This window comes from Trichosurus vulpecula, chromosome 3 (genome assembly GCF_011100635.1).
Source record: "Trichosurus vulpecula isolate mTriVul1 chromosome 3, mTriVul1.pri, whole genome shotgun sequence".
NCBI lineage: Eukaryota > Metazoa > Chordata > Mammalia > Diprotodontia > Phalangeridae > Trichosurus > Trichosurus vulpecula.
In genome coordinates, this window is record NC_050575.1 from 19,675,465 (window position 1) to 19,701,994 (window position 26,530).

The window sequence follows — 26,530 nt, forward strand, 5'->3', positions numbered from 1 at the left end:
CTTGGGATAGAAGTCCTAACTCAGTTTCTCAACTGAATCAGCTTCCTGAATTGTTGGGATATGAGCAATGAGCATAGTGAGCTAAACCTTAAAAAGGATCTTAGAATGTCTGAGCTGGAAGGGACCTTAAAGATCACCTAGTCTGGTGGTGTCAAACTCAGATAGAACCAGATCCCTGAAAGGCTCGTATGGACTTAGAAAACCACAAATGAACATTATCTGTGTTGTATTATGTATTTGCTTATTTTCTTAAACATTTTTCAGTCACACTTCAATCTAGTTTGGGCAGTACTCATGGGTTTTATGGACCTTGAGTTTGACACCTCTGATTTAGTCCAGTTCCCTTGTTTTACAGATGAGGAAATTAAGCTCCATGGTGGGGGAAAGAGGGACTTGCTTTAAGTTACATAATGAGTCAATGATATAACTGGGACTAGAACTCAGGCATTTGAATTCTCCTTGGGATATCAAGGCTCATAACACTATGCCCACTCTATCCCTTCCCTATCTGGATATTTGAGAAGAGAATGTGGGACAAGGGATTTAGAGCAAGCAATCCTGAATCCTCTGGATTATTGGCTCAGTCTTTCACCCCATTTTTTCTGGGTGGATAAGCCTTGTCACTGAGCTTCCTTCTTCCTATGCTCTTCCCTTTTGGGTGATGAATGAATGAATGACAAAAGCATTATGAGGTGATCACTCAGATCTGAACACTGCTAAGCACTGGGGATACAAATGGGAAGTGACAAGTCACGGTGGGGTTTACCCAGCTCACATTTTGAAAAAAAGGAAGCAAACACATTTAGGTGATATGGCCATTTCTAGATTGGGCGCTCAGGATCAAAGGAGGAAGGATTTGCCTTTTTGGGTAAACCTTTGTAGGACTTCCCTACAATTGTGGAAAGCATGCTGGCTTTGGGACCAGAGGACCTAAATTCAAATCCTTAGTACTTCTGTGGCTTTTGGCAAATCAGTTGTCCATTCTGGGCATCATTTACTCATCTGTAAAAAGAAGGGTTGGACTAACTTGCTAGTAGCACTCATAGGTCCCTTTCTGGCTCCACATCTCTGATCCTTCTATGGATGAATGTATGTATTACCAAGAGCGTTTTGACAAAGTTAATTGATATAGAGTCTCTGCAGCTACTACTCTGGAAACCTCCTTGCAATTAAGGATTGTTTCATTCTTTGTTTTTGTATCCCTAGCACCTGGCATAGAGCCTGACACATAGTAGGTGCTTCATAAATGCTTCTTGATACTCCCCCTTACACACACATATTTATTTGTTCATATATACAAGGTGTCCCCAAAAATCTTCGTACCACTGGGGTGATGGTGGGCCTGCCAACAAGGGCTCCCGCAGCGTTAATTGATGCTTGCCTGTGGTAGATTGTCAGATGAAAGGTGCCATTGATGTCCACTGTGTTATTATGGCTTCAGTTATTAGCTACTCTTTAATAGAGAGTGGGACTCATGATGCTTTCATTAGCTTTGTAATCAAGGCTGGGTTATGGGAGCTTGATGCGGGTGGCTGAGGATGGTGAGTGGGCAAGGACCTGTGCCGGTCTGTCTTATAGCATCTTATTTTCTGTATTTGCCCCGACATTCCCACAGCAGGATCTAAGAGGTGGCCAGTGAAGTCTCTGACCACAGAATTCCAGAACCACAGACTGTCATAGTTGAAAGGCACGTCCAAGGCCACCTCAACTAGTTACACCCAAAACTGAAAAAAGGATCCTCCTCTTTGCAACACATCTGATGACTGGGCATCCAGCCTCTGCTTGAGGCCTCCTAGGAGGGGAATCCTGCTCCCTCCCAAGGCAGCCCATCCAGCTTTGGGACAGCTCTACTTGTCTGGAAGTTTTTCATGATATCGGGCCTCAGTTTGCCACTTTGCAACTTTGAACCATTGCTACAAGTTCTGCTCTCTGTGACCAAGCAGAACAGATCTGAGCCTTCTTTCAAGTCCTTTTCAAGGCCAGCATATTCCCCCTTAATCCTCATTTTTCCAGATAAAATATCCCCAGTCATTTCTATTCATTCTCATATGACATGTGCTTGATGGAGACTCTCCACCATTCTTGTTGCATTTGGGGCTTTGAGGAGCCTTAGGAGGAGCAGATTAGATGGTTGGCGTCACAACGTAGGGGAAAATGCCCTGCATGTGAGAGCCAGAAGACCATATCTGGAGTTATAGGTCCACCACTTTCTAATACTGCAGTGGCAAGTCACGTAACCTCTCTGTGCCTCAGTTTCCCCATCTGTAAAAAAAAAGCTAGTGAAAATAACTTGCACAAAAACCAAGCTGTATTGTAATAGAGATCTGCAGTTTCAGGTACAATCCTCTATTTTTTTCTGTTCTACTCTATAGATGAAAACTGACATCTTTTTTGGTGTTGTCAAGTTTAGAATCAGAAGAAACAAAATTTTAAAATGTCCTTGGACATTCTGTTGTGTGTACCTCATGGAGTTGTGAGAAAAGTGCCAAGGAACCCTTAAAACATGAAAGCAGTGTGTCATTTTGCTGTATAGTTTATAAGATACTTTACTTTTGCCATCTCGTTTGGGCTTTTCAATAGCCCCATGAGGTACAGGGACACAATGTTTTGACCAGGCTTTCTGACTCTGGAGCCCATGCTCTTTTACTTCTCCCAGAGAATGCCAGAGCTCTAAGGGAGCTCCTCTAGACAAACCCTCTCATGTTGTGGGTGGAGGAATGGAGGTGCAGGAAAAGGGAGAGTCTTTCCTAAGGCCACAGAGAGAGGCAGTGCCAGAGATGGGATTCAAACACAGGTCTCCAGGTTTCATTGTCTTTCCCACTGTACCATACTGTTGTCTTGTCTTTTTGCTCATCGGGTGTGCTGGTGGAGAGGGCACTGGGTTGCAATGATCTCTTTGTTCCTAGGACCTTGATGCTGTAAGAGACTCTCTGACTCCTACCTTGGCCTGTGCTGCAGCCCGAATGGGGGACATGGAGGCCCTGGAAGCCATCATTGAACTGGTGAGCCTGCCCTTTGGCCTTCAACTTTTCACTCGCTTTCTGTCTCTGTCAAAACCTTCTCTCAGGAACTGAGAGCCTCTTTAGAGGCATAGAGGGTACCCCTGGAAGGACCTGAGAGAGCATCTGATTGGAACTCTTTTATTATGCAGTGAAACTAAGTCCCAGGGAATGAAGAGGACTTGTCCAAAGTCACACAGTCCAGTAGTGGTAGAGTGGGGAGCAGGCTCCAGGCCAGGGGTTTTCTCAGTGTGTCACTGGGAAACCACTGTCATCAATGCATATGAATTAAGTACCTACTCTATTTAAGACCTTGGGATCAATCAACTCAGTCCTTCAAAGACTTCAAAATCTGGTAGGGATGGGGAACGGTCACATAACACAGCTACTTGAGAAGATAACTAAACATCTGAGGCATATAAGGGATTCTAAATGCCAGATGAATTGCCCTACTACACTGTGAGCTCCATAAGGGTAGGAATTGTCTCAGCAGATCATACAATCTGAGAATGGCAGAGTCGGAAGGAACTTTGAAGTCCAAGCTGTTCCCCAATATGTGGATTTCCTCTGTAGTCTTTTTGATGGATGGTCTTCCAACATCCACTTGATCACTTCCGTAATGACCAAGGCTGTCCAAAAAGGAAATGAACAGCCTCGGGAGGAGTGAAGTCCTTATCCCTGGAGATTTTCAGGTAGAGGCTAGATGACTCCTTGTTGGGGATGTTAGAGAGAGGGGTCTTTGTTTAGTATATGTTAGACAAAATGGTTCATTGAACAAGCATTTATTAAGCCCCTACTGTGTGCCAGGCACCATTCTAGGCTCTAGTCTTTGCTATTGCAGTAGCCTCTCAATTGACCTCAAGGAGCTTAATCAATCATCCAGTCAAGCATTTATTAAGTGCCTACTTTATACTGTGCTGCTAGTGGTGATCCACAGACACAGTCTCCATCCTCAAGGAGGCTTTCTGCAAACAGGGGAAAACAGTATGTACCTGTATAGGCATATACATGGCTCATGGAGAGGTAGATACAAAACATGTAAAATTCATATTTTTTCAGGGGGAAGATATATATTTAGAAAATAATTTGCAGAGTAATTTGGGGGAAGGGGAGGGCACTAGCATGGAGAGAAGGAGAATATAGGCTTCAGGAGGAGGCAGTGCTTGAGCCAGAAGATCCCTGGATTTGGACTTGGAAGGTCCAGGTTCAAATCCTAGCTCTTCCACTTACTGCCTGTGTGGCCTCTAACATTTTACTTTACCTTTCTAGTCCTCAATTTCATCACCTGTAAAATGAAGGATTATTGGGTTATTTGACCTCTAATTTCTTTTCCACCTTTTTTATTTATGATTCAAAGAGGTGGAGGGATTGTGTTCCAGGGATGGGGGACAGCATGGACAAAGGGCACAGGAGGGGGAGGGGGAGGTAGAATGTGGTGGTGTATGGACAACCCCGAGCAGGGTGGTTTGGCTGCAATATAGAGTTTCTAAAGGAGAGTTATATGCAGTATGACTGGAAAAGTTGACTGGAGCCAGATGGTGAAGGACTTTACAAGCCAAACGGAAGAGTGTGTATTTGATTCTAGGGGCAAGAAGGAGTCAGTGAGACTTCTTGAGCAGGTGAGTGACATGGTCAGATTTGTGCTTTAGGAATATCAATTTGGCAGCTATGTGGAGGATGGAGAGGAAAGTGACTGAGTATAATGTTAGTGGAATAAGAAGATCTTCCCCATCCATTAATAGGCCTATGTGACCACATGTGTTCAATCACGGATGTCTTGCTGCTTTAAGGTCTGGCCCAGTTCTGATATATCCTGAGTCACGTAGAGCCCACGGGGGGAGGAACTTGCCTAAAGGGAAGCTTGCTTAAGGGAGGCTTGCTTGTAGGAAGGCTTTCACACCTTTTGGTACTAAGCTAATTAGGCACTGAGTCATGAGGGTTGTGATGCCTTCTGGCTCGAGCCTATTAGCCAAAAGTGTATATATATTCTGAGGTTGCTATTTTGCTTTGGGGGTTCACTTATAAGAAGGACCTTTTGATTCTCTGGATGGGACTCTGAGTAGCCATTTGTTAAGAGCCGCCCCCCACCCCAACTACTCAGATGTTAGTGCTCTCTTGATCTGGTGGTGTATGTAGGTGGTTGTATTACTTTGTTCAGACAGTTGGAGCCCTGTCTGTTGATCTTTATGCTAATTTCTCTGCTTGTATTTTCTCCATGTTCAGGGTATCGACCTTTCCTCTGAACTAGCGAATGTAATTAAAGTAAAATTGTTGACCCCTTTAAAAAGTTGCTTTCCTTTAGAAAAGCAGGTTAAAAAACCTGTGCTAGCAGGCTATCCTGGGTGTGCTACGGTGCTTGCTGTTACACTGAGGCTGTAAGATCACTTGGGGGGGCTCTTGTAATAGCTCAGACAAGAAGTGAGGAGGGCTTGAATGAGGGTGGTGGCCAAGTGAGTGGAGAGAAGGTGATGGATCTGAGATAGCTTATGACAAGACTTGGCAGAAATTGGTAATAATAGTACTTAGCATTCATGTTGCCCTTTCAGGTTTACAAGGGGCTTTTTTGATCCAAACAACAATTCTGTGAACTAGCTGTCATTATGATCACCCCCATTTTACAGATGAGGGAACGGAAGCTAAGTGATGAGAGAGGGTAAATGATGTCACACAGCATCACACAGCTAGTGAGTGTCTGAGGCTGGATTTGAATTCAGGTCTTCCTGACTCTGAGGCCAACACTCAAGCTGCTTTGTCACCTAGCTGCCTTATGAGGGAAGACTTGAAGGGTGACCTTTGAGGCTGTAAATCTGGGTGACTGAGAGGAGCGTGGAGTCCCCACCAGAAGCAGAGAAGTTAGGAAGAGGGAGAGGGGAGTTTAGGGAAAAAATATACCGGTTTTGTTTTGGATATGTTGAGCCTGAGGTGCCTGTGAGACAGCTATTTGGATACTGGCAATTGGTGATGAGAGACTAGATTTCAGGAAACTGAGCCTGGCTATCCTCATCTGGGAGTCATCTCCATAGAGGTGATGGTTGAGCCCCTGGGAGTTTGTGAGATCATAGAGAAATGTAGTCTAGAGAGAGAAGGGAAGGGGACCCAGGACTGATCTCTAGAGAACACCCACACATGGTGTATGGGATAAGGAAGATAATCTAGCAAAGAAGGCTGAGGAGGAGTGGCCAGACAGGCAGGAGGAGAACAAGCAGAAAATGTGTTAAAAGTCCTGAGTGCTCCTGAGCCAGCTTAAAATGTCATTGGGAAATATTTAACGGAATAAATAAAAATACAATAAAACAGAGATAAAACTGCAGGGATTCTTCTATATAAGTGAGTGGCCTCCTTTCTAATTGAGTTTGACATCAGTAATGAGCAACACCAAAGGCTGTAGAGAAGGATGAGGACTGAGAAAAGGCCACCGGATTTACAATGAAGAGATCATCAGTAACCATGGAGAGAGTAATTTCAGTTGTGTGATGAGGTTAGAAGCCAGATCTGGTCCTGTGTATAAGCAATAGGGGAGGAGCCAGTGTTTAAAGAGAAACTGAAAATGAGGAGGAGAGAAGGGATTAGTAAAGGGGCAAGTTCTCCAGGGAGGCTAGGAGGGGATGATATTGAGGGCACAGATAGATAGCTGTGCATTTTCAAGAAGGGCCACCTCCTCCTCTGAGACGAGGAAAAAAGGAGGGGAGAGAGAGGGAGAGAGACAGAGAGAAAGAGACAGAGACACACACACACACACACACACACACACACACACACACACACAGAGAGAGAGAGAGAGAGAGAGAAAGACAGAGAGAGAGAGACAGAGAGAGAGGAAGAGAGACAGAGACAGAGAGAAAGACAGAGAGAGAGAGAGACAGAGAGAGAGGAAGAGAGACAGAGAGAGAGAGACAGACAGAGAGAGAGGGAGAGGAAGAGAGAGTGAGAGAGAGAGAGGAAGAGAGACAGAGAGAGAGAGAGAGAGAAAGATAGAGAGACAGAGAGAGAGAGAGACAGAGAGAGACACACACACACACACACACACAGAGAGAGAGAGAGAGAGAGAAACAGAGAGAGACAGACAGAGAGAAAGACAGAGAGAGAGACAGAGAGAGACAGAGAGGAAGAGAGACAGAGACAGAGAGAAAGACAGAGAGAGAGAGACAGAGAGAGAGACAGACAGACAGACAGAGAGAGAAAGAGAGTGAGAGAGAGAGAGGAAGAGAGACAGAGAGAGAGGGAGAGGAAGAGAGAGACAGAGATAGAAGAGAAGAGAAGAGAAGAGGAGAGAAGAGAAGAGAAGAGGAGAGAAGAGGAGAGAAGAGAAGGTTTAGAATAAATGCCCAGGGGAGTGAAATAGGCAATCAGGAAAGAGGAAAAAGATTAGTATGCAGCCAGGAGGGCGCCACTGAAATTACAACACAAATTTGGAGTTGACTCAGTTGTTGTGGTTTTGTGACTATCTCATCTTTAGCATAACTATGATATTCTGTGATCTTGTGATTTCCAGTAATGAAGAGCTCATTACCTTCTAAGGTCAACTTTTCTCCTGGATAGTTCTAATTGCTAGTTCTGGCTTCTGGGATCAAGAAAAATTAGTTTAATTTCTGTTCATTATTATTCAGCTGCTTGGTGACAGTGATCATGCCTGATTTAAATCTTCTCTTCTCCCAAAGGTGAATATCCCCAGTGCCTTCATAGGCAGAACTGTGGCTTCTGGACATGAGGGGTTTTGATAAATGGTTGTAAAATGAATAAATGGTGCAGATGAGAGTTTAGAGGAGAGAACAATCACACTGAGATGAAGCAGTCAGGAAAGACTTCCTGGAAGAGATGGGCCTTGAAGGATAAATCAGAATTAGAAAAATTTAGAGATTGGGGAGGACATTTACTATGGTTTACTATGACAAATTACATTTATTATTGGATAGAAAAAGTGTAGGAGCCCCTCAGGGCTCAGTCCCAGTCAACTAAGATTTAGGCAGATCATCTCAACTTTGGCTGTAGCAGAGGGGCATTCAAAAAAAACATGATAGGCTCTAAGCTGGAGAGAAGTTTCCAGTCAACTCTCAGCTCTCTCAAAGGGCCTGGCTAATCCCAAAGCACAGTTCATGCATAAACCACAGATGGAATCATAGGATTTAGAGCAGGAGGGGACCTTAGATCCCATTCAGGACAGCCTTTTTGTTTTACATGTGGGGAAATTGTGGTCCAGGGTTGTTAAGTGACTTGCCCAAGGCCACACAGGGAAGTCTCACAGGTGAGTGAACTGAACCCAGTTCATCCAAATCCAGGGCCTTTCCCACTATTCTGTGGACCTTAGAAGTCATCTAATCCAGTGGTTCTCAATTTTTTTCACAGTGGTAGAACCCTTAAGCCTATTTTTATTTTTTGGGAGGAGGCAATCAGGGTTAAGTGACTTGCCCAGGGTCATGCATTTAGTAAGTGTCTGAGGCTGAATTTGAACTCAGGTCCTCCTGACTCCAGGGCTGGTGCTCTATCCACTGTACCACCTAGCTGCCCCAAATCCTTAAGTTTAAACAAAACTTTGGAAGAAACTTTGTGGTAAAATCTTTTAAAATTATTATTTTAATATCTACTAACAAGCAAAATAGAGTTCATTCAAAAACAATTACAACCACAGACTTGTGGTATTTCGGGGTTCCTTGCAGTACAGTTAGAGAAACACTGACCTAATCCAGTCACCCCATTTTACAGATGAGGAAACCAAGGCTCAGAGATTTTTAAGTCATTATTTGTTCAAGGTCATGTATCTAGTAAGTAGTAGAGTCCAGATTCAAACCAGCTCCTCTGTCTCCAAATCCAGTGACGCTAAAACAGACATTCATCTGGAGAGGTGTCCACTGGCCTGTTGTTGCTTCTAAATAAATGGGCCAATAGATGCTGAGTCTCTCAGTGACCCACTTCTTCCCATCCTCTGATTTCCACCATCTGCAATGTCTATCTGTCTGTTTATAGGGCGGGGACCTGAGTGAGAGTGACTTTGATGGCCGCACCCCCCTGCACATGGCTGCCCGGGGTGGACATGTGGGTGCCGTCCAGTGCCTTCTGAGGAATGGGGCAAAGGTGAACAGCTGGGACGGTGACAGGAGCAGTCCCTTGTTGATGGCTGTGAAGGGCAGGTACTATGGGACCCAGTGGTGGGAGAGGGTGGGAGGGAACGGGGGATCTGGCTTTGGGGGTCAGGGCTTGGCTGCCTGTAAGGGAGTCTCCAGTCACTTTCTGTTAACAAAGAGTATGGTGGTCGCCTAAAGAAGGAGGAAGTCTAACCTGGGAGTCTTGGCAGCTCGGTGGCACAGGGATTTGAGCACTGGAGTCAGAAAGACCTTCTAGCCTTGCTTAAAGACCTTTAGTAACAAGAACTGATTGCTTCCTGTGAGAGAGCCCATTGCATTCTGGGACAACTGTAATTGTTAAGAAGTTTTCCTTTAAATCAAGTGGAAGCATGCCTATCTTTAACTTTTCCCTTATTGTTTTCAGTTCTGCCCTCTGGGGCCAAGCAGATCAATATTGTTTCCCCATGAAAGCCCTTCATCTGCTTGAAGAGAGACCCTCTAAGTCAGGGCTTCTTAACCTTTTTTGTATCATGGACCCCTTTGGCAGTCTGGCAAAGCCTTTGGACCCCTTCTCCGTCATCTTTTTAAATGCATAAAACACATAAGATTATGGAGGGAAGCCAATTATATTGAAATATAATTATCAAAGTCTTTTAAAAAACAAAACAAAACAAAACCCTCTCTTTCCCTTCCCAAAATCTAGGTTCACAGAATCAGGTTTAAGAACTCTGGTTCTAAGTTTTCCCTTCTCTAGGCTACATATTTCCAGTTCCTTCCATCAGTCCTCCTATAGCCTGGGCTCCTGGTCTCTCAACACCCCAGTTACCCTTTGATGCTCTCCACCTTGCCAATATCCTTCATAAAATGGGGTGCCCAGAACTGACCATAGGACTCCAGGTGTGGTCCTACTTGTGGTACCTGGCCAGGATTGAACTGTGGTTGGAGGGGGGTGGAGGATGGGAGAAAGGAAAAGAGGGAGTTGGGTGGGGGGAAAGGGTAGGAGGGTAGAGGGTGAGGAAGACCAGGAGAGAATGACGAAAGCTCCAGTTCTATAAAAGCACCATCAGCTTTACAAAACACGAAGGCATGGATGTATATTCAGGAATAGACAAAAACGTATCTCTGAATAAACATATATCTTCTTCAAAGAGGGAGCCTTACTTACCTGACATCATACAGCAGGTGTTAAAGTTTAGACCTGAACCCGGACCTTCTGATTCTGGGTGCAGAATTCTTTCTATGAACCCCATGCTCCCTTTTATACTATTCTGACTTCAATTTAGCATTTATTAAGTGCTGTGCAGTTCAGTATTTGTTGTTGGTCAGTTGTGTCTGACTCTTCAGGACCCCATTTGGAGCTTTCTTGGCAAAGATACAGGAGTGATTTGCCATTTCCTTCTCCAGTTCATTTGACAGATGAGGAAACTGAGGTGAACAGGGTTAAATGACTTGCCCAGGGTCACACAACTAGTGAGTGTCTGAGGCCAGATCTGAGCTCAGGAAAATGGGTCATCCTGACTTCAGGCCCAGTACTCTATCCACTGTGCCCCCTAGCTGCCCTAATTTGGTATCCAAAGCCCTTTATAACCTATCTTCCCAACCTCATTATATAGTACTCTCCAGTTCAGCCAAATTTTCTATCTTGCTATTTTCCCCATATGTTATTGCAGTTTCCATCTGGATGCCTTTGTACTACATATCCCCCAAGCCTAGAATGCTATCCCTTCTCACTTCTGCCTCTTAGAATCCATAGTTCCACTTAGCATGGTAGTTTGTACCTGTAATTCATGCTTTTGAGAGGACTAGGGTTGGTAGATCTCTTGAGCTCTGGAGTTCTGTGCTACAGTGGGTTAAGCTGATCCAGTGGCATTAACATGGGTGAAACTCTGGGGATGTGGGGACAGCAGGTTGCCTAACCAACCCTGGTTATAAGCAGAGTAGCAAAACTCCTGAATTCATCCGAATGGGGCCAGGCCCCTCAATAGCTCCTTCATTTTCAGCTTGAGCAAGATAGGGAGACCTAATCTTTAAAAAAAAAAATCTCTATTTTCCTTCAAATCTCAAAGGACCATCTTCTACAAGAAGCCTTTCCTGATTGCCTCCCACTGCTAATGCCTTCCTTAACCAATAGTCACCTTTCATTTATTTTGTATATAATTTTATATAATTATAAATGTACATGTTTGTTGTCTCCCCCTATAGAATGTGAACTTTTTGAAGGCAAGGACTTTTAATCATGTCTTCATAGCCCTAGTACCTTGTACAGAAGGCATCCAAGTGGCACACTGGTTAGAACGTTGGTACTGGAGTCAGGAAGACCTGAGTTCAAATCTCGGCGCAGGCACTTACTAGCTGTGTGACCCTGAGCAAGTCACTTCATCCTGCTTGCCTCAATTTCCTCATCTGTAAGATGAGCTAGGGAAAGAAATGGCAAACCGCTCCAGTATCTTTGCTAAGAAAACCCCAAATGGGGTCACAGAGAGTTAGACATGACTGGAATGACTGAACAACAAAAACCTATGAGAGTGCTTGGCATGTAGTAGATAGTTAATAAATGCTTATGGATTAATGAATTGATTTGCAAAGTCCTACACGCAATATAATCCCTGCCCTCAAGGAGCTTACATTCTAGTACTAGATTAAAGTCATCTGGGTAGTCTGAATGGGGATTGTATAGAAGAGATAGTTACAAAACCGATACAGCCAGAATTAAAGGGAAGGCAGGAAAATGGGGAAAAAACTTTATACCAAGTTTCTCTGGTAATGACCTCATTTCTCAAATATATAGGGAACTAAGACAAATTTATAAAAATAAGAGCCATTTCCCAATTAATACTCAAAAGATATGAACAAACAGTTTTCAGCTGAAGAAATCCAAGCTATCTATAGTCATATGAAAAAATGCCCTAAATCACCATTGATTAGAGAAATGCAAATTAAAACAACTCTGAGGTACCACCCCACACCTATCAGATTGGCTAATATTACAGAAAAGGAAAATGACAAATGCTGGCAGGGATATGTAAAAATTGGGACACTAATGTACTGTTAGTATCGTGAACTGGTCCAACCGTTCTAGAGAGCAATTTGGAACTACAACCTAAGGGTGTATGCATACCTTTTGACCCAGCAATAGTAACGCTAGGTTTGTATCCCAAAGAGACCAAAGGAAAAGGACCTATGTGTACAAAAATATTTATAGCATTTTTTTTTTTTGTGGTGGCAAAGAATTGGAAAATGAGGGGATGCCCACCTATTGGGGAATGGTCAAACAAGTTGTGATGGAATACTTATTTTGCTAGAAGAAATGATGAGGGGGATGGTTTCAGAAAAGCCTGGAAAGACTTACATGAATTGATGCTGAGTGAAGTGAGCAGAACTAGGAGAACATTGTAGGCAGTAACAGCAACATTGTAACAGTGATTTACCGTGAAAGACTTAGTTACTCTAAACAATACAATAACCCCAGACAATTCCAAAGGACTCATGATGAAAAATGTTATCTACCTTCAGAAAGAACAGATGGAACTTTGAGTGCAGATCGAAGCATACTTTTTTCACTTATTTTATTTTTCTTGGGTTTTTTGTTGTTGTTTTGCAACATGGCTAATATGGAATATTAAGTCACACACATGACATCCTATGTGTGATTGACATCATATTGCTTGACTTCTCAGTGAGAGTGGGGGGAAGGGCGGAAAGGAGGGAGAGAGAAAATTTGAAACTCAAAATTTTAAAAAACAAATGTTACAGTAAGGATAGTTGTTGATCAGCACTAGGAAGAGAGGACATTATATCCATCCACCCTGGGAAATCTGGGTGGCCTTCCTGGAGGAGTGATTGTTTCTTGTGGACTTCCTCTACCCTCTCCATTTGTAAATCATCTCACTCTGATTTTTAGCTGCTGAACGCAATGAACCAAGTGGTTAGAATTTTGTTGTACACTAGTATTAAGTCTGAAGAGTGGCAATTGATAATTATCTGGTCCTTTACATCCATTACTATATGTCATTGGGTTTTACAAGAACTCTGTGAGGTAAGCATCAAGGGTGTCATCCCCTCATTTTGCAGGTGAGGAAACTGAGGCACAGAAAGATTGAAGGACTTGCCCATGGCCATACAACTAGTAGATGTCCAAGGCAGATTCAGTGCTGGGCCCATAACTCTGTCCATTATAATATGTCCATTCTATTAATGGATACATGCAGACACACAGAATAACTTGGAGATGCACAAATACATAATTCAACTGTACATAAGAATACATACACACTTATGCATACACACCATAATACATGCAGATCTGCATAGTGATACACAGAGATATGTGTCAGCTTGCATACACACATATGTAAATGCATGTACATACATGTATATGCATGCCAGCTTATGTGTGTGCATACACACACATATGCATGCAGACACACCCTGCTACACAGATAAAGAGCTCCCATTTCTATATAGTAGCCCTATGAGGAAGTTCTAATATATATTTATACATATGTACATATATACACATATGTATATATACATGCATGTGTCTATATACATATTTATGTATATGTGTGTGTGTGTGTGTGTACAATATTTAGAGATGAGGAGACTGGGTCTCCTGGGCATTCACTTGGATAAATTCTGATACATACCCAAAGGCAGAAATACGGATGCATGCCTACCTAAGAGCACATCTAACTAGCCTCAGCAGCCATGTAGTGCAGTGAATAGTAAGCTGGACTAGAAGACCCAAGTTCAAATCCAGGCTCAGGTAAACCCTGAACGAGTCATGTAACCGTTGTGTGCCTCAGTTTCCTTAACTATAAAATGGGGAATAGCAAGAACACCTGCCTCCCGGGGTTTTTGTGAGGATGCAGTGAGCCAGGATTTGTAAGACTCTTTGCAAACCTTAAAACAAAGCACTTGGAGCTGTAAAAATGCCAGCTTATTACTACTATTATATATGGACGTATCCCTAGGCATGTACACATCCTTACACAGGTTTCCAGATGCCCACATGAGTAGAAGTGCACATATATACACTAGGCACATTCAAACACATACCCACAGGCACACAGGTTTACACAAAGACATAGACACGGGCTCAGACTTGTATATGGGCCTAGATACAGATAGACCTGTGAATAAACATACATCTTCATATACATGGGCATATGCACCCTTAGATATATTGTCATGTAAGTCTGGGCACACATAGTCGCAGGAGCACATGTAGATATGTAGCCAGTTTGGTAGGTGGTGGCTGCCCAGTGTTGGCCAATCTTGCCACAGCCTTTTCCATTCCTGGCAACACAGTCACTGTCCCTCCCCTATTCACAACAGACAGATCTCATTCATCCTGATTCCCAGAGATTCCACCTGAATGGATTTGTTGGCATGTTTTGGCCTGTCCCTCACTCCTTAGCCCCAACCAAGAGCTGGTCTAGTTCTGGAGAGAGGTCCTGGGCTCGACCCTTGCTTAGATCCAGGTCAGATAGGCAGGGCAGCAAGGCCAGGATAGGATAGCCAGCCCATGTGCTTGTGGAGTAACATGGGCACACTGAGGAGATGTGACCAAACTGGTTTGCCCTCCTGCCAGGGCGGGATTTGTGTGGGGGTGGATGACATGGAAATAAGGTTCAACCCCTCCAGAATCAGACCTGGTGCTGTCTTGGGCCTTGTAGCCTTGTAGCACCAAAGCCAGAGGCTTTGGAAGAAGCAGGAAGTGGGAGAAAAATATTAACTGGGGTAGAGCAGTGCATGCATCTCCCTGAATACATTAGTTTGGAGCAGTGGAGAAAACCCTGGGTGAGGAGTGAGGAGACCTAGGTTTTGGTCTCAGCTTTGCCACTGATTCACTGGGGGACCCTGGGCAAATCTCTTCCCTGTTTGGGTCCCGGATTTCTTATGGGAATAATGAACCCTACCTCCTTCACAGAGCAGTCATGAGGACCATCTGTTGTTATGAGAAAACATTTTATGAACTATAAAGACATGGTATGTCAGTCTAGTGGAATAGAAAGGTTCAGGGAAGGCTCTTTTGCGACCCAGGAGGCCACAATCTGCCTGTAAGCAGAGGGGAAGGTGCCCATGGTGGTGGAGAGACTGAATGTAAAAAGGAGAGAAGGGATGCAGCAAGGTCATAGAGAAGCCCTGAGGGAATGGCTCATGGTTCAGGTGGGGCCTTCAGGTAGTCTGGGATTGACCCACTGCAGCTGGCAATAGCTGATGAAGAATTTCCCCCAGGTGGATGGATGTGTAGGGGCTGCCCTGCCTTCCCCTTGAGGACTCAGGACAAACCTCCACCTCTGCTGGGTTTATTGAGTGCCCCTGTGACTGAACCAGATTAAAATGTAATTGAGAAATATTTAACCAAATAAATAAAAATACAATAAAACATAGATAAGAATATATTTGAAAACTAGCTTAATTATGTAGCCCACAGGGATCCTTATTATGGGTTTCTGGCCCCTGTCTCTCTTTGCAGATGAAAGGCACCATGGGATCCAAGCCCATTATGTATCTCTGTGCTTTCATGAGAGTAAAGCTGTCACTTGGTCCTGTACTTAAGACCTGAGGGCTTTGTTACATCAGAATAGAACAACTTTTGATTCTTCATTGGGGACACTCTGCCTTCTTGGTCAAGAAGGAAGGTTACTTCCTTCTTAGAGATCTAGAGACCCAGGAGAGAGGAAGAAGATTACTGAGTGGCTAAGGGATTGAAAATCAAGAACCAAGTCAGTATGCAGCCCACAGGGATCCTTACATAGGGATTATTGGCTCCTATTTCTAGTTGACTTTGATGCTTTTTTTGTAAGACCATAGAACAGACCGGCTCACTTTGGCAGTAGGTAGGGGCCAAAATTAAAACAGGCTAAACTTCTTCGGGTTGTAGATAGGTTAGACTAGAGACAGACTGATGATGGTTGGTTGCCAGGGGTCACATGACAAACAGGAGAGAGTGGGCAGTGGCAAGCCTACATTTTTTGCAGGCCACTGGAAATCCTTTGGTGGGAGTGGCCCACGAGCTGTATGTTGTGCAGGCCTGCCATAGAATATTAGAATTTAGGTTTTTAGATGCTTAGACGCCCTAAATTGTTGAATCTTAAAATTACCAAATCCAGGGATCTTAGAAGTATGCACCTACAGATTCTTGAGAACTGTAGAATTCTTTTGGAGTCTGAGCATCTGAGAATCTCTAAATCTGATGTAGACCATTAGAATCAGATTTAAGTATCTTTAAACCCTTTGGTTTCCTGCAACCTTCTCATTTCCAAGGACGAAAGTTCTTCAGTAACTAAGAGCTCTAGTCCTGCCCACAATATACTTCAAACCCTACCTGCCCATGTGCTCACTCTTTTCTGATTCCAAACCACAAATTAATTTAGTTCAACAGGTCCTTATGGAGCAGCTATTGTGTGCCCAACCTCTAAGCTCTGGGGTATGAGGAGATAAAGAACTAAGATATGGCCCCTGCCTTCCAGGGTTCTATGGTCTAGTTTGTAGAGATAGGACCAAGAATGTACCATCAGAAGCTTTGATAATGACTTTACACAAGACTAATTTCCCTTTGTCTAGTTTGATTTAAGCATGGTATAGTGAATAGGGAGTTACCCTCACTGTCAGGGGGACTTAGATTCAATTCCATCTATGACACATGTGACCCTGGGCAAGTCACCTAAAGTCTTGGTCCCCCTAGACATCTTTCTAAGTCAACAAATTGAGATCTGTGTTAGCAGAAGGAGTTTGTGCGTAGGAAATTCCTCACACCAATGAAATGGTGAGTCTGGGCCATTTATTAACATAAGTGTTGTATAACGTATAGTGGAAAACCACTAGATTTTGAGTTAGCTCCAATATTTCTGTATTACTTGAAATACGTCATAGTAGATGATAATTTTTTGCACTAACTACTTTGCAAAGTTAATTGTCAGGAAATCAGCTTACAAATCTTATACCCATTGATAGCTGTGGTGTTTCGTCCATAGGGTAGCTCCCTCCAAAGGTGCAGATTACAACACACTCATACCCTGTCATCTTGCGAGATTTTTGACTCTGCCCTCCCATAAATAGTCCCATAAGAATCTACCCAATATACTTGAAGCCTTCCTTTAGCATTTTTAATCTTTTATTGGCAACAGTGTAGCATGTAGTTCCCTCCTCTGTTATCCTTCACTCCTGCTACATGTTTAGCCTGCCTCATTTTCCTTTTTTAAAATTAAATGCTACTTTTTCAATCAACAAAAATCTGTCTTCTCTCTCTCCATTCTTCTCTCCTCACTGAGAAAGAAAGAAAAACAAAGCCCCTGTAACTGTATAGTTAAAGCAAATAAATTTCTACATTGGCCAAGTCCAAAAAATTTGTTTCCATCTGCACTGAGTCCGCCACCTTTCTATCAGGAGGTAGATAGCCTGTTTTTTTCATGAGTCCTCCGGAATTGTGTTTGGTCATTGTGTTGTTTGTCTCTATGGTATTATTGTCACTGTATAAACCATTCTCTTGGTTCTACCACTACTGTCTCTACTAACTTAACTCAGTATCACTTCACAGAAACTTTCCCAGATTCCACTGAAACCATCCTCTTCATCATTTCTTATAGCATAACAACATTCTATCACATTTATACATCAAAACTTATACAGCCTTTCCCTGGTTGGTGAGCTCCTCCTCATTTCCCAATCCTTTAACACCCCAAAAAGAGCTACCATAAATATTTTGGTGCACCCTTAAAGGGGTTTTGTTTGTTTATTTTTTGTTTAGGATGAATCCCTTACTTAAAATATCCACCCTCTTAATTTCCCCTTCTCCCTTCTCCTCTTTCTGTCCTATTTCATTGTTGAATGAAATGTGTTTCTGTACTCAGCTGTGTGGGTATATGTGTGTATCTTTCCCTCCAATGTCCAGGTTAGATGAAAGTATGATTCAATTATCAGCTGCTTCACCCAGACTTTCCTTCTTATTTGTGTAGACTTCTACCTGTGCACCCCAATTATGTGAGATAATTTCCTCATCCTTCCTCTCCCTTTCTCCAACTCCCCATCACATTTTCCCCTCCCTTTCTATTATCTTTTAAGATCATCAAAGCATAACAGAAATAGGAAAGGAAATTAACAGGTTGGTACAAGAGGTATAAAACCTTACCTAAGCAACTAACTCTCTGAAAATTAGAATGATATTAATAACTCCATGAGGCAAGAAATATGAAAACAAGTCAAAAGACTGAAAAATAGGAAAATGTATAAGGTATCTTATAGCAAAAACAACTGACATAGACAACAGATCAAGGAAGGAAAGTTTAAGTCATTAGACTTCCAGGACCACGGTCTAATTAGATTCCCCCTATGAACTATGATGACAAAAAGGTTCAGAGGGTTCACATATTAGAGTGTAAATAGTTTATGCTTTATGATTGTTCCCTCATGTTTACCTTTTTGTGATTCTCTTGACTCCTGTATTTATACTTCAAAGTTTCTATATAGCTTTTCATTAAGAATGCTTTAAAATCCTCTATTTCATTAAAGATCCATTTTTTTTCTCTTGTGTAGCAATAATCTTGCTTGCAGCTGCTGTGGAGGTGTAAAACCAACAACACTAGCACACAGGAGGGCTGCTAGTACAGTTCTTTGACATGCTTTTCTAAAGGAAAGCAACTTTAAGGGGTTAACAATCTTACTTTAATTAAACATACATATATCATTCACTTAATTCAGCACCCTGAACTTCAGAGCAAATACAAACAGAAATTACAAACAGAAAAAAATAACGTGAATCAACAGACAGGCTTCTAACTGTCTGACTATAGCAATACATACAGTTACTAGAGAGAGAAGCCCCAACATCTGGGTTTTCAAAGCTGGGGGGATTCCTTAACGCCTACCCAGAGTCTCATCGGCCAAATCACATGAACACTCTTTCAATGAGTGAGCCCTGAAGCAAAATGCTAACTTCAGAGTATATATACTCTTTCCAATCAAGGACTCTTGATTCAATCAGACTCTTGATTCAAACAGGAGCAAGACTTGATCAAAGGCACTTGATTGCTTTAGTGCTGAGAAGTACTCTAAAAGAAAAAACAGCAGAAATTCCCACTTTGCTTGCCATTACATCTTGTTGGATTATATTTAGTATTTCTGGGTAAATTATTCTTGTCTGTAAGCCTTCTGGAATATCATATTCCAAACTTTCTGCTCCTCTATAGGGATGGCTGCTAAATCATGTGTGATCCTGAGAGTGAATCCTTGGTACTTGAATTCTTTCTTTCTGCTTTTAGTATTTTTTCTTTCACCTTAAAGCTTTGGATTTTGGCTATGATGTTCCTGGGAGTTCTCATTTAGGGGTTTCTTTTAGGAGGTGACCAGTGGATTCTTTCTATTTCTACTTTGCCCTCTGGTTCTAAGAGATCTGGACAGCTTTCTTTTATAATTCCATGAAATATAATAGCTAGTGTTTTGTTTTGGTCATGCCTTTTGGGTAATCCAATGTCTTAAAGTTTGTCTCCTCTATGTGTTTTCTAGGTCAGTTGTTTTTGCTATGAGGTACCTTATATTTTCTTACATATTTTTTTCAGTCTTTTGACTTGTTATATTTCTTGTCTCACAGAATTATTAACTTCAATTTGATCCATTCCAATTTTCAGAGAGTTAGTTGCTTAGGTAAGATTTTATATCTCTTGTGTCAGCCCATTAATTTCCTTCCAATTCTTTATTCCATAGTTCTCATTTCTTTTTCCAAGTGTTTTCCTTTGGTAGTTTCATTTCATTTTATAAAAAAATATTTTTAAACATCTTTAAAACAATCCTTATCTCTTCTAGGAATTCTGGTTGAACTTGGTTTCAAGCTCTGCTTTTCCTTAAGGTTTTATTTTCTTTTTCGGTCCAGTCCAGTTTTCAAGGAGTGTATTGCTTGAGTGAGTTACTCTGTCTCAAGCTGATCTCTTCCAATTCTGCCTTCTCTAAACCCAATTCTGTAGCACTTAATTATTTTCCAATTTCCCCCAGCACTCATTTCTTTTCTAACTGTTTCCTCTACCACTTTCATTTCATTTATAAAATTGTTTTTAGTTCTTAAAATAAGCCAACTTTTGTTAATCTTCTCTTCCAGTAATTGTGGCTGAACTTAGGTTCATGATATGTTTTTCTTTGAAGTTTTGCTTGGAGTAATTTTCTTCTTCTAGGTTCTTGTCTTGAATATTTCTTTCATTGTGATAGCTTTTTTTAATGGTGGAATTCATTTTTGTTTGGAGAGAATGTCTGAATTAGTCGCTGTTTCTTAGGTCTTTGAGTACTGAGCTTTTCCAGGATCTCAGGGACAGCTCAGGCTGGGAACCTATAAGAAAGCTGTCAGTGCTCCCAGAGCGTCCTGATTCAAGGCAAAATCAAATTTTTGCCTCCTTTGTCTGCATTCCTCACGATACTCTTGTTGACTCGCCTGTTTTCCCCCAGTAGACTGCTGATAAACTCAACCATTATTAGCCAGCTGGAATGAGTGACAGAATTGTAGACTTTCCTTTAGTATAGGATTCCTTCCCTGGTTATTCTGCGGCAGGCTTCAGACTGAACTGGAGGATGGAGCTGAGATTCTCCTCCACTCCTGGGCTTAGCAACCCACAGCTGCTACTTGCTTCTGACCTTGCTCCTCACCGTGGATCACCACCCCTAGGCGCAGGTCTGCTCCGCAGTCTGCCTAACCTGCACGATAACCTGGAGCTGGTTAGTGAGTGACAGAGCTTCCAGTTGGCTTCTGTTCCTACACCTTATCCATGTTTAGGTCCCTCTATTCTGGATCAGGGTGTCTTCTTCCCTGGTGCACAGCTTGTTTTTGAACTGGAATGTTCCATGACACCTTCCTGACTAGACCCCATCCCCAGTGTCTATAGATATCTCTTTTTTCTGTTTTTTTTAATTTTTAATTTTCAGTTTGCAACACTCAGTTCCACAAGTTCTCCCCCTCCCTCCCCTTTCCCCTTTCCCCCAAGATGGCATGGAATCCAATATATGTTCTACATATACTTTCACATTAAACTTATTTACACAGTAGTCAAATTGTAAAGAAGAATTATGACCAATGGAATGAATCATGAGAAAGAAGAAACAAAACCAAAAAAGAAGAGAAAAAAGAGAGCAAATAATTCGCCTCAATCTGCATTCAGACACCATAATTCTTTCTCTGGATGTAGATCACTTTTTCCATCATGAGTCCGTTGGAGCTGCCTTTGAACCTTGTATTGCCGAGAAGAGCCAAGTCTGTCAAAGTTAGTCATCACAGAAGCAATGTGTCTGTGGTTGTGCACAATGTTCTGGTTCTGTTCCCCTTACTTGGCATCAGGTCATGTAGGTCTTTCCAGGTTGTCTATAGATATTTCTGTTGTCACTTCCATTGCCAAGTTGGGCTGGAAAAATGACTTGGGGGAATGGGGCATTTCTTGATTAGGACTAAGTTTGATACATTTTCTAGATCTTTATGGAGGGTTTGTGGCATAGAACTTGGCTGTACTTTGACCTGCTGTTCTGCCATCTTGGCCCCAATTCCTGCCCCTCCATCCTTAATTTACATCTCCCCTTCTGACTGTAATATAACATAGCACTGCCAGGCTCAATTTGCCATAAGTCTGAGCTCCTTTTAGATCTGTTTGGTGGTGTTGGAAGTGTGGAGGAAGCTCAACTTTACTTCCTCCTGCTACTCTAGCATCTTGTCTCCCCTGTTCCACCATCTCGGCTCTCTTCCTTTTCCAAGGCATTTCTTAGATATCTTTTATGTCATTTTTTGTATTCAGTTCCAAGTTGGTGATCTGCTTTACCCTACTCACACCCAAGCTTTTCTCCCTTATTCTCTGGGCTGTCTGCAATTTTGATTCCTTAGATTGGTGTGTTTGTTACATGATTTGCAGCCATAGAGCATCCTTAGACTAATAGCATTCAAACCTTAAAGCTCTGTGTGAGTTAGTTTTTTCAGTGCTTTTACATCCATATCCTTACTAGGACCTCATGAGAATTCTTTGAAGTAAATGCAGAAAGTTTATTTTTGAGAAAAGTCGAGAGTGGCAGGTGATGTGTTTAAGATCACACAGCAAGTTAATGGAAGGACCAGGACTAGAATCTGGGTCTCTTGATTCTACTTCACCGCTGCTGCCTAGCTCTGTGTCTGTTGTTATTGTTTATTTTTCAGTCATGTCTGACTGTTCGTGACCCCATTTGGGGTTTTCTTGGCAGAGACACTGGAGTAGTTTGCCATTTCCTTCTCCAGCTCATTTTCCAGATGAGGAAACTGAGGTAAGCAGGGTTGAGTGACTTGTTCAGGGTCACACAGCTAGTAAGTGTCTGAGGCCAGATGGGAACTCAAGAAGATGAGTCTTCTTGACTTCAGGCCCGACATGCTATCCACTGCACCACCTAAGCTATTAAACTTGGGCTTTTGAAGGGTTGGGTATCAGGGACTGGGACAGAAGTATAATGGAGTTTGCATAACTCCCAGACACACAAATCTCAGATTGTACCAGTGGTTGGTGGTATCCTCACAGATGCCCACACCGGGACCTGGCTGGAGTGGTGGATGCATGTAGATCCATACGTGTAATTGGCCAGGCAGCGATGACTCTTACCCCAATACCCGATATCCCAAGATGGAACTCTGCCTCTCAGCACCTTGCACTGATGGCCTTAAATATGGGTAGCATGAATTGAAATCTATGCATTCCTTCACCATATTGTACTGGTTAAGTTGATTTAAGGAGTAAAAACTCCTACTGTGCGACTTGCCAGTAATGACTATTATATCAATTTTTATCCAATGAAATTCTGCCTGGCCTTGGTTTCCAGAAGGAGGGATGGGCTCTAGGGAAGCTGCCCAGGCCTCTTCAGAGAGTGTTAAAAAAAAAAGTGATACCAGTTTAAAAAGAGGGGATGGAGGGGGATGGAAGCAGGGGAGGAAGGACCTGAATAGCAGCCTGGGCAGTGTGCTAGATTTGGAATCAGAAGAGCTGTATTGAAGTCCTGCCTCCAAGCCTACGTGATCATGTGCTAATCGATCACTTCCTGTCTGAGCTTTGGTCTCCCCATTTGTCACATGGGAACAGTAATACCTAGATTCCTGAACCTTACAGGATGGCTCTAAGGGGAGTACTTTGCAAGTCGTAAGAGCCATTTGAAATTCAGACTCTAGTGTGTGAACCAGACAGGGCATCATGGCTGGGGGACATTCCAGGCACACCTATCGGCTTCTCTTACTCTGGGCGAGATGCCCAAGTGCATTTCTCCGCTCTCGTCTCTGTCAAGTAGAGTCTGGGACCTGATAGCTGTAGTCTGCTTCCTCAGCAAGGATATGGATGCCACCATGAAGAGCTACTTTGGCTTCCCTGTGCCCATGCAGGACTAGGGGCCAGGAACTTTTTCTTGGCATCTCTTTCTTTCGATATGTATTCGGTGTACATCTCTGGGTGGCTGCGTAGGAGGGAGGTAGCTTGGACTGGACACTCACAAACATAGCAGGGAAGGGCTTGGCACAAGTCCTGGGAGCAACTGACATATCTTAGGGAATTAAAAAATCCCCCAAGTTATTAAACCCAACCACTTCATCTATGAGTGAGGGGGAAATCTCACCAAACTTAGACCCCTATCCTGTGGTTGGTCCCATCCTGGGCTGGAGGTGGGGTTGTCAAGGAGCACCATTTTTAGAGTGGCTTGGATCCTGATTATAAATCAGGGAAAGGGTGACTCCCTCCCTCCCACTTAACTCTCCTGCTTTCCTCTCCTTCTGTCCTCTCTCTCCTTTCCTTTCCTTTTTCCATCTCTCTTACAAGCCTAAAACAGCTAGTGATATCTATTGTCTGAATGTCTTTGTTTCCTGAAAACTCAGCTAGACCATGGAGTTCCCCCCAAAGCCTCAAAGTTCCCAGAAGTCATGAGCCATGAATATCTCCTTTTCAGAACAGGACTTCCTCAAGGGCAGAGACCAAACCTTCCCTTTGAGTGAGAGTAACCTTAGGAAAGGGTCATGTCTGCCTCTCAAACTAGGGATTCCTCCAGTATAGGACTGTGTCTCTTCCCACAGGAATAGAATATTTTCCTTCTCTTCCTCAGACTAGTTCCTGCCCTCAAACATTATAGTCTCCATGGAAGAGTATAACATATAGATGAATAAATGTGATACAAAGTATAGAATGTGATAAAGGCAAAGAATGTGATAAAGATGAAGTATTCTAACCAACATTTGAGATGAAGAAAATTGCTTTCAGTTAGAATGATTAGGGAAGACTTTCTTGGAGGAGGTGGTTTCTGAGTTGGGCCTTGAAGGGAAAAACAGAATTTCTACAGGCAGGGATGAGACATGGAAGACTGGATAGCCTTTGTGAATGCAGGAGGCAGGTGACTGTAGGATGGGATGACAAAGGAACTTATCTTGTTTTTCTGGCATGTAGAATACCTCAAAGGGGTGGTGTGGCTAGAAAGGAAGGTGGGAATTATATTGTGGAGGGCCTTGGCTGCCCCACTTTGGAGCTAGGATTTTATGCTATAGGCCAATGGGGAACTCCCAGACGTATTCCAGGAGGAAAGTGATGTGGTGTGCACTTGGAAGATTGCTTTGGCAGATCTATGAATCATGAACTAGAAAGGGGAAAAACCATAGGCAAATCTCGAGTCAAATTAGGAGGCTCTTACTGTGGACCAGGAAAAAGGTGATAAGTACCTGAACCAGGACCAAAACAGAGTGAACACAGAGGAGGGAATAGATACTAGACATCCCATCGAAGTGGAATTGCAGTGACTTAACCACTGATCATCTGAGCAAGGATGAGGAGGATTGAGCAAGAGAAGAGAGTCAAAGATGACTCCTGGGCTGCTGGGAGGATGGGGCCCTATAGGCTTCACATGCCAGATAATGAGGTGATTGGAACACCAGGCTAGGTATCAGGAGAGCCAGGCTCTACCACTCACTGGCTATCTGAAATGAGACAAGTCATTCAATCCCTTGAAGGCTCATCTTCTCAGAACCATCGTCTCTAGGCCAGCAGATGAGTAGGCCCGAACAATGAGATCATCAGCCAGGTTCTCCCTCCTTTGGCTGTTTCCAGGTGTGAGGTGGCCACCCTGGTGGAGAAGCAGCTTTAACCCTTTCAAGGTCTCATGCTGGCTAAGGTGGCCTGTGGGAACTCAGAAAGCTTTTCAAAGCATCAGACTTATTCCCAGCATTTTCCTCTCTACAGAGTTCAAGAGAGGCACAGACAACTTTCACTTTTCCATATAGCCTGAGAATTCTTCCTCGTGGGTAACCAGATTTGTCCTGATGTGGTGACCTTATTATGCTATGTATGGGCAAGCTCCTTTTCCTTCTGTGCCTCAGTTTCCTCTTCTGTCTAATGATGGGGGTAGAATCGGATGTGTGCCAACTCTAAATTCTCTGATCCTGTTACCCGTATTACTCTGATCTCCCAGGCCTGGTTGTGAACTCCTTGAGAGAAAAGGACCGTGTCATGGAACTAGAATGTGTGAGCTGACCAACCCCCTCATTTGTCAGATGGGGAAGCTGAAGTCCCAAGAGGGTTGTCCAAGGTCATACAGCCTGAACAATGACTAAAATTCAGGCCTCCTGAATCCCCGCCCTGCTGCTTACCCCTCCTTCTCTGCTTGGGCTGTGTCTCCTGCAGGCTTCAGAGAACAGGCTCTGTGGGTTTTCCCCACCCAGCTAGGCCTGGGCTGAAGCTGATTTTCTGGCTGGGATGGGGGTGGGGGGAGGGGAGCAAAAAGGGGGAACAGTCCTTGAGATGTATTTCAGATACTAGAACAAACATATGGGGGGGTGGCTCAGGGGAAATTGTCCTGCCCCACCCTGCCCTGCCCTGCCCTGCTACTGGTTCCCCAGCTTTTTCCCTCTTTCCCCCCAGAGAAGAGAAGGCCCTCTCTTCCCAGTAACATCCTAACCAGTTTACCTTAAAACTCAGGCCCCAGCAGGCAGGCAGGAAGGCAGGCAGGGGCCTGACCCTTTTTGAATAACTAAACCAGCAGGTCTCCAGAAGTTATAAAAAGACTAATAGCAGAAGCTGATATTTCTCAAGATATGTATGTATGTGTGTGTGTATGTGTATCCATAAGTGTATATATATATATATATATATTTACATGTGCACACACACATATACACACTACACATGTATAGATGATATATACAGTACGTATGTTTAGGTGTATATATACATGTATGTATATATACACACATCTATATATACCCTGAGAAGATGTATAGGAAGGAGGAGGGTTTAAGGGGAAAGCTATATACATGCATACTATATATATATATATATATGTGTGTGTGTGTGTGTGTGTGTGTGTGTGTACACATATATACAAACATACATATGTGTGTGTGTGTGTATAACTTTCTTTTATACACACACACACACACACACACCAACCAATTAACATTTTTAAGTGCCTACTATGCGCCAGGCACGGTGCTAAGCTTTGGGGATACAAAAATGGGCAAAA

The 26,530-nt window shown here is 43.0% G+C and overlaps 1 protein-coding gene across 1 annotated transcript in view; it reads left to right on the plus strand.

Annotated features, from left to right (window-relative positions):
• Positions 1–26,530, plus strand: part of ASPG (asparaginase) — a 126,262-nt gene that overhangs the window by 73,535 nt on the left and 26,197 nt on the right. Inside the window, exons 11-12 of the mRNA XM_036752602.1 lie at positions 2,907–3,002; positions 8,961–9,124. Of these exons, the coding sequence (XP_036608497.1) occupies positions 2,907–3,002; positions 8,961–9,124 (260 nt within the window). The remainder of the gene's footprint in view (positions 1–2,906; positions 3,003–8,960; positions 9,125–26,530) is intronic.